Source organism: Bubalus kerabau, chromosome 17 (genome assembly GCF_029407905.1).
Source record: "Bubalus kerabau isolate K-KA32 ecotype Philippines breed swamp buffalo chromosome 17, PCC_UOA_SB_1v2, whole genome shotgun sequence".
NCBI lineage: Eukaryota > Metazoa > Chordata > Mammalia > Artiodactyla > Bovidae > Bubalus > Bubalus kerabau.
The window spans coordinates 67,523,490-67,539,368 of NC_073640.1; the positions used below are offsets into that span (position 1 = coordinate 67,523,490).

General features: G+C 45.5%; 1 protein-coding gene across 1 annotated transcript; it reads right to left on the bottom strand.

Moving 5' to 3' along the window:
• Positions 1-1,965: 1,965 nt before the first annotated feature.
• Positions 1,966-9,010, bottom strand: LOC129631603 (putative killer cell immunoglobulin-like receptor-like protein KIR3DX1). The gene is made up of 9 exons (XM_055552738.1): positions 8,977-9,010; positions 8,799-8,834; positions 7,382-7,648; positions 6,211-6,510; positions 4,888-5,187; positions 3,868-3,918; positions 3,007-3,129; positions 2,233-2,285; positions 1,966-2,121 (listed from the first exon to the last, which is right to left on the bottom strand). Exons 1-9 carry the CDS (start codon positions 9,008-9,010, stop codon positions 1,966-1,968), a joined length of 1,320 nt encoding a protein of 439 aa, XP_055408713.1.
• Positions 9,011-15,879: the final 6,869 nt, after the last annotated feature.

Consider the following 15,879-nt stretch of genomic DNA (forward strand, 5'->3'; position numbering starts at 1 on the left):
ACTAACATCGTGTGCAAGCTGACCACAGGACGGAAAGGTGACTCACACAGGCTCTTCTTACCTTAAAAAAGGCAGTGTGTGGGGGCCATGGCTGAGGGAGGATTTGGGCTTCCTGGAAAATGTAAAGGCCAGTGCTGTCTCTTCAGATTGTTTAACAAACTTGAACCACAACCTCTGACCCAACCCACCTTTGGCCACGTTTTCAAGTTTACCAAAAATGTATGCCTCAATATCTATTCTGTGACGATTTTGAGTCACTGAATTATTTTCTGTTTTCATTCTTGATATGATTTTCATAGAATTTCTTATTTCATTCCTATATTAAAAAATTTCCAAGCATTATATGTTATCTTTAATGTTCAACCATCTCTATGACATCCACAGTAAAAATGTCTTTATTGAAAATGCTAATTTCATGATTTTTTAAAATTTATGGATTTTCCTATATTGTATTTTCTTTTCCCTGTATGTGTGCACTGCCAAGTTCCTTGAACATGTAACAATTTGTAAAAATTTATGAATAGTTGGCTTACAATATAATATTAGCTACAGGTATATTACATAGTGATTCAGTATTTTCATAGACTAAACACAGTACAAAATATCATAAAATATTGACTATATTCCCTGTGCCAGACATTATAGCCCTGCGACTTAATTATTTTATAAATAATTGCTGTTGGTATTTCTTAATCCAGTCTACATACTTTGCTGCCCCTCACACCCACCCCTCTCCCCTCTGGTAACCACTAGTTTCTTCTTTGAATCTTTGAGCCTGATTCTCTTTTGTTATATTTGTTCATCTATTTTTATTTTCTTAATGCTTATTTTTGTTTATCTGGCTGCGTCAGATCTGAGATGTGGAACGCGGTATCCTTTTAGTTGTAGCTTGTGGGATCTAGTTCTCTGACCAGGGATTGAATCTGGACCCCCTGCATTGAGAACCCAGAGTCTTAGTCACTGGACCATCACAGAAATCACTATTTTGATTTTTAGATTCTACATAGAAGTGAAAACATACAGCATTTCTCTTTCCCTGTCTGACTTATTTCACTAAGCATAATGACCTCCAAGTCAATCCATGTTCTCAAAAGTCAGGATTTTGTTCTTTTTAGAAAGCTGAGGGGGCTTCTCTGGTGGCACAGTGGTAAAGAATCTGCCTATCATTGCAAGAGACCTGAAAGACCTGAGTTTGATGGGTCGAGAAGATCCCCTGGAGAAAGGAATGGAAACCGATTCCAGTATTCTTGCTTGGAGAATCCCATGCACACAGGAGCCTGGGTGGCTACAGTCCATGGGTCGCAAAAATGACTGAGTTGACTTAGCATGCATGTATTCAGCCTAATATGGTTAGTGGCACCATACTGGCTATCTCAGAGTATACTTCATCTTTTTATTTTGCCAACTAGCATTATTATTTTTCCATGGAAAGCATTTTATTTTAAATATAACAGTGTGCACATGTCAATCCCAAACTCCCAATCTATCTGTCCCCCAACTCTTCCTCTCTGGTAACTCTAAGTTTGTTCTCTAAGTCTACAAGTCTGTTTCAGTCTTGTAAATAAGTTTACCCTTGTAAAATGTTACTGAATAAAGGGGTTTACTTTTATTCATTTAGTTTTATTTTAAACTGAATAATTTGAAGAAATCAACTGGCAAATTTTTTATGCTTTATTGGAATTGTAGAAAAAGTAGGGTGATCATGATAAGCTACCTAGTATGAGTGATTGATTATAGCATCTCCCCAAAAGGTGAGATAGTTACAATAGAGTCCTAGAATAGCCAGGAGATCATTAAGAGGTGGTGGGATTTTTGAAGACGATACTGTAATTCTTGGACTCCACTCCTCACCTCAGAGTTGCTGGGCTGCTTTGGAGGAGAAGGAGTGTCCATGAGGAACCCCTTTAACAAGAGATCTAGGTCCTTTATTTGTAACACTCTGTGTGCTCAGAGGATGGGGCCAATTCAGGGCTCAGCACAGTCTTGGTTTGCATCGAATTCCTCATAAATAATGGGCTCAGTGGAGGGGTGCATGGGCCTCAGGGGAGTGGGAGTGAACCGTCTCTCAGAGAGGGTCCCGAGGTCCAAGTGAGCGTATATCACGTCTTCTGCTGCAGAGTCCTGAGAGGAGAGAGGTGAGAATGATGGACTGAGATGTGATCTTCAAAGGCTGGGATATTGGGCATTGGAAGGGCTCAGACTATGGCAAGGGTTTGGGTTGGGAGGACTCACCTCGCCATTCACTGTTCTGTCTTCCATGGGCTCTCCTTCCATGATGGCAACATCTGCAAATGGAAGAGAGTCAAGGCTCTTCAGGGTGGAGGCAGTTATTCCAGACCTCTGTAGCTTTGATAGTTACATCAAAGCCAAAAAAAGGCAGGGGTGTGCCCCAGGTTGCTGAGCCTGTCTACTCCACTAAATGAAAACAAAACAAAACATTCCATAAACAAGCCCAGCCATTCACAGTCTGTCTCAGGAATCTGTGCAAACCCACGGACCCATCCTACATCTTCTGTTATGGACCATCCTCTTCTACATATCAGCAGATTTCCAAGATCATGTAGGGGAGAAAAATGGATGGTTGTAGTTGAAGGGAAGAATAGGGTTTGGAATGTCCCTGGTGGCCCAGGGATTAAGAGTCAACCTTCCAGTTCAGGGAGCGTAGGTTCTATCCCTGGTGGGAGAATTGAGATCCCAAATGCCTTGAAGCAAGTATCCTCAATGATGCAACTGCTGAGCCCATGAGCTCTGGAGCCTTGAACTGCACCGCAGCACCACAATGAGGATCCCCCATGCTGCAGCCAAGACCTGATGCAGCCAAGAATAAATCAACACATAGTTTCATAAAAAATAACAGTGTTCCATGGGTCTCTGGAAGATGTTCCATCAGGGATTACAACAACCGAAATCAGTTTTTAACCTATAGAAAGTGAAAATGCCATTCTCTCCTATGAACCCACTTCCCCCTGTGTCAGATGATGCTGAGCTCACCACCTTCAGACTTACGATTTTGGGTAGAACACCAGTGATAGACAAGAGCAGTGAGGATGATGCTGGTAGAGGTGAAGGCTATGATGAGCCCAAGGACAATGTACCATGTGCTGGAGTGTGCTTGAGGAAGCTGTGCTTCTGCCAACAAGCCAAGGGAAGAAGGTCTGGTTATTCGTTGCATACACCCTGCCCCTACACACAGGGGTTATTGTGTCCTTGTGTCAAAGTGTGTCGGCATCTGTCAGCCTGATCAGTTATGGCCTCCACTTCCCAGGAGGTACCAAAGCATCCAGAAAGATGCTAGCAGTGGATGAAGTAAGGAGGCTATGCAAGACCAACAGAGGTCTGAAACAAGGTCTCCCAGGCACCAATGCAGTTTTTCTCTGCTGCCCCATATGACAAGGCCTGGTGTTTTTGGATGAATGTGACCCTTTAATCCACAATACATTTTCCCCTCCATCCACATAGATCTCGAATGGAAACTTATGAAGATATGACACTTTTATTTCTGACCTGTGGAATGCTTAGTTCACAAAACACTAAGAGGAATAACACATATATAAGGTGCTCCCTAAAATTCTCCACTCGTCCTGCCATCCATCCCCAAAGATCCTGGTGGAAGGAGAGTAAGCATCTCCCTTAAGCATGGGGTTAGGTCACCCTGATCCGCTTTCTTCAATTTAGAAATTCCCAGTCACAGAGCATGAGAAGCTCAATGTCCCCTCTGGTTCTAGGCAGACCACAGTCTTAAATGCTGACATGACAGGGACATTGAGGAGCCCAAAGTCACAGAGCTGGGAGGTGGCAAGCCAACACTCACAAAGGAACCCTCTGTCTTCTCAGAAATTTGCTGAGATAGGAGACCGTCTTGCTTACCTTCTGTGGTGTGTGGTTCCATGGATGATGGGCAAGTACTTGTAGTGGATCCTTGGGGGAAAAAAGACAAAAGGGGTGAACAGTAACCTTCCTCATACTGACTGAAGGAGGAATGTTATTTCTGGAAGGTTGACCTCCTGCCTGCCTTTGACTCTGTCATCCCTCAGAGCACTGATGGTGGAGGGGAGAGCTTCTGGTCCCTCCCCATGAATGTGTTGAGTAGACCCTCCATCCTGGAGAAGGGATGGTGGAAGGAGGCAGGAAAGATATGCCCGGTGGTGAAAGACAGCTGTAAGCAAGAGACATTCTCTCTGCTCCAGGAATGAGTATTTATGCTCCTTAATTGGGAAATCACCTGTATGTCAGAGATGCTTCTGGGAAAACTTTAAGAGCAAGTGGCCAATGCAATCTCTTATCTTCCCGAATGAGCCTAACCTCTCCTCCTCCTGGGTCTACCCTGACCCTTTTTCTTATTTGCATGGATAGACAGGACTCTGATGTGGAGCATCCATACAGGAAGTGGAAGAGGGTTGAGATGGAGCTACTATCTCTCTTTCTCTCTGGTTCTCATTGCGTCCATTTCTCCAGAAGCCCTAAGCTTCCCCTAACACCAGCACGGAGCCCTTGATATACAGCTCATCATACAGTAACATGTTATGCAAAAACCCAAATGGACTTTTTGCCCAGTACAATCTCATTTTCTATATTGTAAAGCATGGGACTCTTCATGGGTTCTCCAGGCAAGAATACTGGAATGGGTTGCCACTTTTAACTCCAGGGGACCACATTTTGTCAGGACTCTTCACTATGATCCTTCAGCCTGGGTGGCCCTGCATGACTGGCTCATAGCTTCAGTAAGGTACAAAAGGCCCCTTCACCACTTAAGGCTGTGATCCATATGGAAGAGACAGTGAAGGACAGAGGAGTTTGTCGTGCTGCAGTCCACAAGGTGGCAAAGGGTTGGACAACATAGCGACTGAACAGGAACAACAAAGCATGGGCCAGGAAGAGGTTGCTCACCTGTGACAGACAGGAACAGTGGGTCGCTGGAGTCTGACCACAAGTAGGGAGAGTGAGTGAAAGAGCCGTAGCACCTGTAGATCCCGCTGTGGGCCGGGGTCCCAGGACCCAGAGGGAACTCTGCCTGGAGGGCTCCGTGGTGGCCCCGCCCTCCAGTGAGTAGTCGCCCAAGGTCCTCACCCTCCATGAGCAGATGGAACTGGCCAAAGGCTCTCTCGGAGCTGCAGACCAAGGTCACGTTCTCTCCTGACCTCACCACCGGGCCCCCCTGGGCTGAGAGAGAGGGTTTCTTGGACAGACCTGGAAGGAGGAGACCTTGACCTTAGAGCACAAAATAACTCTATCCTAAGTATAGTACTAACCGGAAGTGTGCAACAAGAGAAGCATTGCAATGAGAAGGCCGCCTACCGCCAGGAGAGAAAGCCCCACTAAGGGAGACCCAGCACAGGGAAAAATAGAGAAATAACTTTAAAAATGGAGTGTCATTTAATATCCATTTTAAAAGAAAGAATATATGTATATGAATAACTGAATCACTCTGTTGTACAACAGGAATTAACAACATCTGAAATCAACTAAACTTCAACAAACATAAATAAGATAAAATAAAATTTAAAAATCAACCAGATGTGTGGTTCTCTTGAAATAAACGGAACCTACTAATTACTGCTGGAGACCATCAGAAAACATAGCATTGACCCAGAAGAAGAGATCATGGAGTGAAAATTGCCAGAATCTCACAGGATCTTTGACCACCTCTTTTTGAGGGCGTGTTCAGCACTGCCCTGCCCACCCCCAGGGGCTGGAAGGGACTCCTTAGCGGGGAGGGTTGGAGGGACATCTCCCCATCTCTTTGTGCAGAAGGACTCTTAAGACACGAGGCTGAGCAACTTCAGGGTGTTGACATTCAACCCGATCACACAGGGGCCAGACTGCAAGGGCATCTGGTACCAGAGTGTGCTGCTGACAGAGGAAGGGAGCTCTGACATGAAAGCAGGAAATCAACCCCTCAAACAACCATCGTTGGCTGCCTGAGCCTGGGAATTGCCCGGGTCCCTGCTCTGGTACATTTTTCTCTGTTGGTCGTCTGTCATGTTCTTGCTCCTTCACTGTGTCACCGGCTGTGTCTTCTCCTTAGCACATGGCACGGACTCTGTTCTCTTTTCCCTTCCGTGTTCACACCTCCTCTCTCTGGTTTGTTCCCTCTCCTGAGTTTGTGAGTGTCACTACACTCCTGTCATTCTCTCCCAGGACTGATGCTGGACTGGACACCAGATGTTCTGTGACACAGAGAGCAGAAGGGACTGGTCTGGACACACTCACCTGTGATGACAACGTCCACAGGGTCACTGGGGGCTGACCACTCATAGGGGGAGCCGCTGAGAGAGCCGTAGCATCTGTAGGTGCCCACAGTCGCCAAAGTCATAGGGCCAATGACGAAGTCAGCTGTGGCATGCCCTCCAGTGAGCATCTCTCCACGTCTCTGGAAATGCCCTGTGCTGCTTTCTTGGTGCAGGATAAACTTGTCAAACACAACCGGTGAGTGACAGCGGAGGGTCACATTCTCTCCCCGCTGCATGAGGGGCCCTGGGTGGGCTGAGATGGAGGGTTTTGTGAACACACCTAGGAGCAAAGAGGTTGTGAGCTTCAGTGAGTCACCCACCTTGGCCCTTCCCCTGACATCTGAAGGTGTAAAACTCCTCCCCATTTGGCAGCGGAGCTAATTACCCTTCCTGTGTGTTTTGTTGCATTCTCTTTAGCCTTGTTCTCAGGCTCTGGCTCATGTTTCTTTTTGTTCAAGACCTCCGCCTCCTCTGTGCTCATTCTAAGCTCTTAGCTGTTGGATCTGCTCTTGGGTTCATGCATGCTTACTCAGTCACTTCAGTTGAGTCTGTGCAACTCCATGGACTGTAGTCAGCCAGGCTCCTCTGCCCATGGGATTCTCCAGTTGAGAATACTGGATGGGTTGCCATGCTCTCAGCTTCATCCCATCCCTAATATGCGTGGTGGGGGCTGGGGTGGGTCTGAGGATGATACCCTGGCTCCCTTCACACTCATCTAGAATGTGGGCAATGACTGCAGGACGTTGGGATGGAGGTAGAGAAAAAAGGGAACATTTTTCTATCTGTGACTCCACTTCATGCCTCTGGAGACATTCCTGGGACTCCTCCCTGGGGCTCCAGCTCCTTCATATGGGATTACAGCTCCCTACTGGGTGGCAGGTGCTGGATCAGGGTCGTGCCCCATCCTCCCTGCTGGCAGGCAGTGGCAGCATCCTGTCGAACTCATGCCTAGGGAGGCTCCTCCTTCCTGAGCTGGGGTACCCCATCCCTCTCTTCAACACCCTGAGTTTAAACTCTCAGAGTGGGTTCTCTTTCCCTGGTTCGGTCCTGGCTGGGAGTCCTGAGGAAGTCTTGGGCTGCACTGGGACGTGGACCTAGGGAAGGGTTGCCTGCAGGCATGGCTGTACCCAGCTGGGCTGCACCCCTCCTACCTGTGACCACAATCTGCAGAGGGTCACTGTGTGCAGACCAGTAGGCTCCAGAACATGTGTAGGACCTGGCATGTTCTCTGGTCACAGGGCCAAGGGTGAAGTTGTTGAAATAATATCCCTGGAACTCAGGCAAACCCCTTCTCCCATCTGTTTTGAACAGTATGAATCTCTTAAGTGGAGAACGGGAGTGACACCGAAGTGTCACAGTCTGTCCTAAGGGAACCACGGGGCTTGGCCAGGCGGACAAAGACAGCTTCTCATATTTACCTAGGAGAGAAGGAGACACAGGCTTTGAGAAGAAAATGGGAACACTCAGCTCTTCCCACTGCCCTCGTGGGTGGGCTTCCCCTTTAATTCTTTGAACTCTCCTCCCCTAAACTGCATCACCCTGATGCTCAAGGACACCTGGGGCTTGGGGACAGACAGAGACACAGTCAATCCAGGACGGACATCATGGAAATTCTCAGGACATGAATCTCTTCTTGGGTTGACAAATTGTTGAAAACCGTTCTCTCAAAACACAAAAAACCTGGGGATTCCTGGGTGGCCCAGTGGTTAGGACTTGGCACTTTCTCTGCCAAGGGCCCGAGTTCATCCCTGATCAGGGAACTAAGATCTCGGATCTCACAAGCTGCATGATGAAGGCAAATAAAACACCACAGAAAAATTGATGCATGGACAAGAAGCGAAAGGACTTCACTGTTGTATTTGTTGTAGCTCAAAACAGTAAAGAATCCTCCTGCAAGGAAGGAGACCAGGGTTCAGTCCCTGAGATGGCAAGATCCCCTGGAGAAGGAAATGGCAACCACCTCCATATTCTTGCCTGGAGAATTTCATGGACAGAGGAGCCTGGTGAGCTACAGTCCGTGGGGTAGAAAGGACTCAGACACAACCGACTAACACTAACACAACTAAGCAGTGTAAAAGCCACTTGACTAAAAAGAAGGAAGTAAACCTTGAACCTCGCTCCTTTGTTAGCTAAACTACAATGACACATCAAATGTGGGACAAGGTCCAGGTGGCCCTGCCTGATGACCAGACCCTTCCCTGGGGTTGGGTCTAGCAGGCGGTCCTGCAGACCCTGTTGTTAAGGGCTGGTTGGAGGTGCCAGGAGCCAGCTTGTAGGGGAGGGTCTGTGGGCTGCAGCCTCTTGCTCCCCTCTCATGATAGAAATGGCACTCAGTGGGCCTAGCTCCCAGCTCCCAGACTTCACACTGTGCCTCAGGTCCAGAGTCCAGAGCTGGGCTAATCTCTGTGGAGAGTGAAGATGACTATCAAGGCCAATAGGAGGACCTGGGATCCACACGGCATGCGGCTCTCACTGTACTGACAGGTGTCTCACCCCAGCCCCCAGTTTCATCTGCATCAGCCCCAACTGCTCTGCTCAACAGAAAAATAAGGGATGGGGAGGACTCACCCACAGCTGGCCAGATCCTCAGACTCACACAGAATCCTAGAAGGAAAAGCATGTCAGAGATTGCTTGTCCTGATGGACTGCACGCTCCCTTGCACCCTCATCCAGAGAACCTGGTCAGTGGTGTGAGGACCTCCCAATTTCAACCATAACCCTCTCCGACCGATCTTTCTGGACTCACCCAGACTCAGGAGGCTGAGGAGTGTGGGGCGCATGGCTCTGCTTCTGTGAGACAGGAGGCAGAACTGAGCAAAGCTGACCGAGCCACAGGATGCGGAAGCGGGCGGTGTTGATACAGTCTGCCTGGGTCATGTCACATGGGAAGATGGCCAGCCTCTTCTCACTCCAGGGATGGAAGTCTGACCTGAGCTGCATCATGGAGCACGCCTCATGACCCAATCGTCAATTTTTGTTTCCCTAAACACTGTAAACCTAAGAGGATTCAGACAGATCTTGCTGCCTTATGAAGTAGAAACAGTGCTTCAGTGTATACCATGCAGGATGCTTTGCCCAAGCTCATGATAAATCTCATTAACATTAACTCTTCAAAGAAGGGAAATCACATGTTCCCACCTCATATGTCAGGCTCAGTACAGGTTGCCAATTAAAGAGTCATTAATAGAGACTTTTATTCTGCATTCTTATGAGAGGACCAGACATGCATATTATGGCTCTTTGAAAATATGAAAAAATTCTATATTGTAACATATGTGATTAAGAAACTAACTGTGTTAGTTTCAGATGTACAACAAAGTGAATCAGTGTTACATACACATGCATCTATTGCTTTTCAAATTCTTTTCCCACTTTAGGTAGTTACAGAATATTAGGTAGAATTCTCTGTTTTATACAGTAGGTCCCTGTGGTCATGCGTTTTTATTATAGTCGTGTGTATATGTCAGTCCCAAACTTCCAATCTAACCTCCCCCTGACACTATCACCCCTGGTAGCCGTAAGTTCATTCTCTGTGAGTCTGTTTTGTAAATAAGTTCATTTTTTTAGATGTCACAAATAAACGATATCATGTGATATTTGTCTTTCTCTGACTCTTCATCTGAAATTATTTCGTGACTATGACTGGAAACTTTGCACACACAACACTCTCTCTGTTTCTCTCTCTCCCTCCCTTTCCAGTCCAAGGACCACACATGTACACAAAGATAACGTGTGTAAAGATGAGTGTGATGTTTTTTTGGGGAGGGGGATTTGTTCTGCCTGAAAAGGTGGACCACCTTGCTTCCTAGATACTCATGAACACAAAATATGTCAAGTAGGGACTTCCAAGCTGCAGAATGCTTGAGTAAGGGGCGTGTCCACAACAATCAACTCCAAACTGGGGCAAAATGGCCCAGCTGTTTCAGGACTCCAAGGGCAGACATACACCCAGTTCAGCTGTTGTTCATAGACAGGAAAGAGCCTCAGTAAGGTCAGTGATTCCATACCATTTTGCTGGGGGTGGGGGTCGTTAAGATTAGTGATGCTTCATAAGTAATAAATCTGGCCTCCTCTTGGTCATTATGTATGTAATGGAGTAACAGTACAGTCACCCGTCTTAAAATTTCCTCTTATTTACTAAATATCATGTTTCAGAATTGATCTGCATTATTTGTCCTTTCCGTTTGTGCATTATTACTGCCATGTAATGTTTCATTGCAGATATAGAAACCACAATTATGTCAAGTTTAAAAATAAAATAAAATTAAAAAAATTATTCAAGTATAGTTCATTTCTTCTGTACAGCAAATTGATTCAGCTCGACATATATATTCTTTTCCAATAAGATGTATGCCAAGATGCTGAATAAAATTCCCTGTGCCATACTGTAGGACCTCATTCTTTATCCATTCTATGTATAAATAGATTTCATCTGCTAATCCCAAGATCCCAGTCCTTCCCCCCTTGGCAACCACAAGCCTGTTCTCTATGTCTGTGAGTCTGTTCCTGTTTCATTGATATGTTCCTTTTAGATTCCACATATGGGTGATATTACAGAAAATTGTCTTTCTCTTTCTGTCCACTTCACTTAATATGTTAATCTCCAGGTTCTTCCATACTGCTGCAAATGGCATGATTTCATTTTTTTAATGTCTGAGTGGTATTCCATTCTCTGTCTGTATAAGCATATATATCTTCTTTATCCATTCATCTATCAATGGACAATTAGGCTGTTCCCATGTCTTGGCTATTATAAATTTTGCTGCTATGGACATAGGGGTGCATGAATCTTTTCAAGGTATAGTTTCTTTCCAGATATATGCTGGGGACTGGAATTGTTGGATCATATGGAAACTCTGATTTTGTTTTTTTTTTGAGGAACGTCCATACTGTTTTCTACAGTGGCTGCACCAGTTTCCACTCCACCAACAGTGTAAGAGGGTTTCCCTCTTCTCCACAGCCTCTCCAGCGTCTATTATTCATCAACTTTCTAATGATGGCCATTCTGATTGGTATGAGGTGGTACCTCCTTGCAGTGTCGATTTGCCTTTCTGTACTAATGAGCAATGCTGAGCATCTTTTCATATGTCTGTTGGCCATCTGCATATCTTCTTATAAACCACAGATATCAATTGTGAGAGTGACGTCTATGGATTTTGTCTAAAATGAACAACATCTCTGCTAATGTCTCATGAATGTGTTCTGAGTCCGACGTCATGTTGTTTGTCAAGGGACAGAGTGATGAGGTCTTCAGGAAGGGAGAGTGACTTTATTTGCAAAGCCAGCAGACCAATGAGATCGTGAACTTGTTTCCCAAAGAATCATCTTACCTGAGTTAGATGGGCTTTTTGGGGAGTGAGAGGGATAGTCAAACAGTGTTTACTGAATGTAAAATAACCCTAGCCCATGGAAAAGATAATTCCAAGGAGAAGAGAGAACAATACAGATGAAATACCCACATGTGAACTCACACTTTCACACTGACACACACACACACTAAAAGAGGAGGAGGTGTGGCTGGTTGTTGCAGTGTTTTAATTAACTAATTAATGGCTGTGCTGGGTCATCAATCTGTGCACAGGCTTTCTCTATTTGCAGGAAGTGAGGGCTGCTCTTTGCTGTGTGTAGGGTCTCTCATCACCGAGGCTTCTCTCGTTGTGGAGCACCCGCTCTAGGCACCTGTGCTTGTGGCCCATGGGCTGAACTGCCCCGAGGCATGTGGAATCTTCCCATTCCCGGGATCGGGCCAGTGTCCCCACCATAGGCAGGCAGATTCTCAACCAGTGGACCACCAGGGAAGTCCTGGTGCAAGCTTTGTTTCCCCTTAATTAATTAATTGTTAAATTTAAATTTATTTATTTTAATTAGAGGCTAATTACTTTACAATATTGTACTGGTTTTGCCATACATTAACATGAATCTGCCACGGGTGTACACGTGTTCCCAATCCTAAACCCCCCTGCCACTTCCCTCCCCATACCATCCCTCTGGGTCATCCCTGTGCACCAGCCCCAAGCATCCTGTATCCTGCATCAAACCTGGACTGGTGATTCATTTCTTATGTGATATTACACATGTTTCAATGCCATTCTCCCAAATCATCCCACCCGCGCTCTCCCACAGAGTCCAAAAGGCTGTTCTATATATCTGAGTCTCTTTTGCTGTCTTGCATACAGGGTTATCATTACCATCTTTCTAAATTCCATAGATATGCATTAGAATACTGTATTGGTGTTTTTCTTTCTGGCTTACTTCACTCTGTATAATTGGCTCTAGGGCAATTACAATACTGTGATGGCTTCTGCCATACATCCACATGGATCAGCCATAGCTATACTTATGTCCCCTCCACTGCGGAAATCTTTTAAATCTGGAATCTTTTGTTATTGAAGCTGTCCATGCAGGTCTGGTCATAATGTCCCTTTAAGCCCCTGACAAGACAAAAGGTTCTGTCTGTTCTGCCACTTTTTATCTCTATACAAATGGGAAAGTGTTATACCTTTCAAGTTCAGAGCCTTGAGAATAGATTAGTCCCTCAGTCGTGTCTGACTCTTTGTGATCCCATGGGCTGTGACCCGCCAGGCTCCTCTGTCCATGGGGTTCTCCAGGTAAGAATGCTGTGGTGGGTTGCCATTTCCTTCTCCAGGAGATCTTCCCAACTGAGGAGTTGACTCAAGTCTCCTGCGTTGCAGGCAGATTCTTTATCCCCTGATTCACCAGGAATGCCCACCAGTAACATAATGCGATTCAGTATTTCCTCCCTCAATTAACATTGCCATTGTTTTCCATTTACTTTAACGTGGACATGGTGGGATTTTGGCATCATGCTTTCACTGTAAGTGTAGCATAACACTGATGTAGAATATACCGTAAATTTAAAAATAGAAGTATGAATACAATGGTAGATGTCTAATTTTAAAAAGATATGCAACAAGCAGTTAAGATTTACTGTATAGCATGGGGAACTATAGTCAATATCTTGTAATAACCTAAAATGGAAAATAATGTGAAAAATAATGTATGTGTGCTTGTATAATTGAAAATCACCTTGCTGTGCACCTGAAACATTGTAAGTCAACTACACTTCAATAAAATATGTGTATGATGAGATTAAAAATAGAACCAGTAAAATAAATAAATTTTAAAATAAAATGAAAGAAAATGAAGTCACTCAGTCATGTCTGATTCATTGTAACCCTATGGACTGTAGGCTGGCAGGCTCCAATGTACATGGGATTTTCCAGGCAAGAATACTGGAATGCATTGCCATTTCCTTTTCCAAGTAATGCGGGCCAACTGCAGCATACTCCCCGATGGTCTGTGTACTCACTCTCATATTCCAACTCAGCATATGGTGTATTCACGTGGGCACCCTGAGCTGCCCAAAAGAGTCTCAGCCCAGATGGTGAGTTTGTGAAAGGTCCCTGGAAGGAAGTCAGAAGCTGAGTCCCAGGACTTCCCCACCACTCACTCCCCAGATCAGCTCAGGAGCCCTTCCAGATTTTACCAGCATCACTCTAGAATCCGTGTCCCCACCTTGCCCCCCACCAAGTTCCTGGGACTCAAGTGAGATATGGGTCCCAGGAGACCCGGGAGAACACACCTGCATGGTTCAGGGTCCCTTGGCCCAGACTCAGCCCTGGAAGTGAGAGATTTGCCACCAAAAGCTTGGGCTGATTCTCTCCCATAAGGATCCCTGGCCCCTCCACCTGCCTGAGCCCTGTGGTTCCCGTGAACTGGGGGCAGGGTGGGTGTCCTGTGCCCTCCTGCGGTCCCCTCCCTGCCCTGCACATCTGGCCGAGGAGGAGAACCTCAGAGAGGATGGAAGGCATGTCTGCAGCTCTGAGCCCCCAGCTTCCCCTGCCCCCACCCTGTACAGATGAGGAGACCACAAGGCCCTAGAGGACAAACAGGATGTGATCCCTGGGGGGCTGCTGCCACTCCTCGGGGTTCCCATGACTGTGGAGCCGCAGCAGGGGGCGGCCCCTCCATGGACCCAGCGCAGATGTTTCCAGGCAGGGCTCAAGAGGCATCTCAGCCCAGAGCTGAGTTCTCAGCTTTTTCTCTTTCTGCCCAGTCTGACCGTCTGCTCTAGAGGGTGGGACCCAGGTTCTCATCCTGAGTCAGCATGGACAGTCTGGCTCCAACTAGGACTCATGAGTTTATTTTCCCAGTCCCCTCCAGAAATGGAATTTACTTCTTTTCTTCAGTCAGTTCATAAATTTTTTCTTTGGAATTTTATTTTATTTATTAATTTTTTCATTTACTTTGATTCTATTTGATTTTTTTCCACACTGTTTCATCATCTTCTGGACATAGATATGTGCATATCGTGTTAGATTTATAATTAGGTATTTGATTTTTTGTTGCTATTGTAAATGGTATTTTTTAAAATTTCATTTCTAAATACCGGGAACCAACATGATATTTTTTGTCAACTATACAATATTGTATTGGCTTTGCCATACATCAACATGAATCCACCACGGGTGTACACATGTTCCCCATCCTGAACCCCCCTCTCACACCTCCCTCCCCATACCATCCCTCTGGGTCATCACAGTGCATCAGCCCCGAGCATCCTGTATCATGCATCGAACCTGGACTGGTGACTCATTTCTTATGTGATACTATACGTTTCACTGCCATTCTCCCAAGTCATCCCACCCTCCCCCTCTCCCAGAGAGTCCAAAGACTGTTCTATACATCTGTGTCTCTTTTGCTGTCTCACATACAGGGTTATTGTTGCCATCTTTTTAAATTCCATATATATGCATTAGCATACTGTATTGGTGTTCTTCTTTCCGGCTTACTTCACTCTGTATAATAGGCTCCAGTTTCATCCACCTCATTAGAACGGATTCAAATGTATTCTTTTTAATGGCTGAGTAATACTCCACTGTGTATATGTACCACACCTTTCTTATCCATTCATCTGCTGAGGGACATCTAGGTTGCTTCCATGTCCTAGCTATCATAAACAGTACTGCGATGAACATTGGGGTACATGTGTCTCTTTCAATTTTGGTTTCCTCGGCATGTATGCCCAGCAGTGAGATTGCTGTGTCATAAGGCAGTTCTATTTCCAGTTTTTGAAGGAATCTCCACACTGTTCTGCATAGTGGCTGTACTAGCTTGCATTCCCACCAACGGTGTAAGAGGGTTCCTTTTACTCCACACACTTTCCAGCATTTATTGCTTGTAGACTTGTGGATAGCTCCCGTTCTGATATGGAATTTACTTCTCATCTTCAGTCAGTTCATAAATCATTGCAGAGCACCTACTGTGTACCAGGCATTGGTGCCACACAGTAGAAATACACCCATGACCCAGGTAAACCCATTTTCTTTAGTTGCTTGAAGAATTCAGATTCTGCAGAATGTGGCATCAAATGCTAACATTCAAATATATTTTAAAGAAGATATATGAGAATAACTGGGGTTCATGTCTACACTGTGAACATTCAGAAAAATAAAGATCATGACATCTGTTCCTGCACCTAAAGGCCAAAAGAAAAAAAAAGGTAATTAGGGGGAAAATGGAAACAGTGACAGTAGCAACACAGGAGCCCCACAATGTCTTCACTTTAAGCGATCCTGACATTTCTTGGTAAAAGAGTTCTTGGGCGGTTTAGTTCTAAGCCAGGAGA

Coding starts and splice junctions, on each gene's coding strand:
- LOC129631603 (XM_055552738.1), bottom strand. CDS start 9,010: ATGCGCCCCACACTCCTCAGCCTCCTGAGTCTGG. Junction 3,130..3,867: donor GGAACCACACACCACAGAAG/GTAAGCAAGACG, acceptor GCTTGTTGGCAG/AAGCACAGCTTCCTCAAGCA. Junction 2,286..3,006: donor CTGGTGTTCTACCCAAAATC/GTAAGTCTGAAG, acceptor TTCCATTTGCAG/ATGTTGCCATCATGGAAGGA.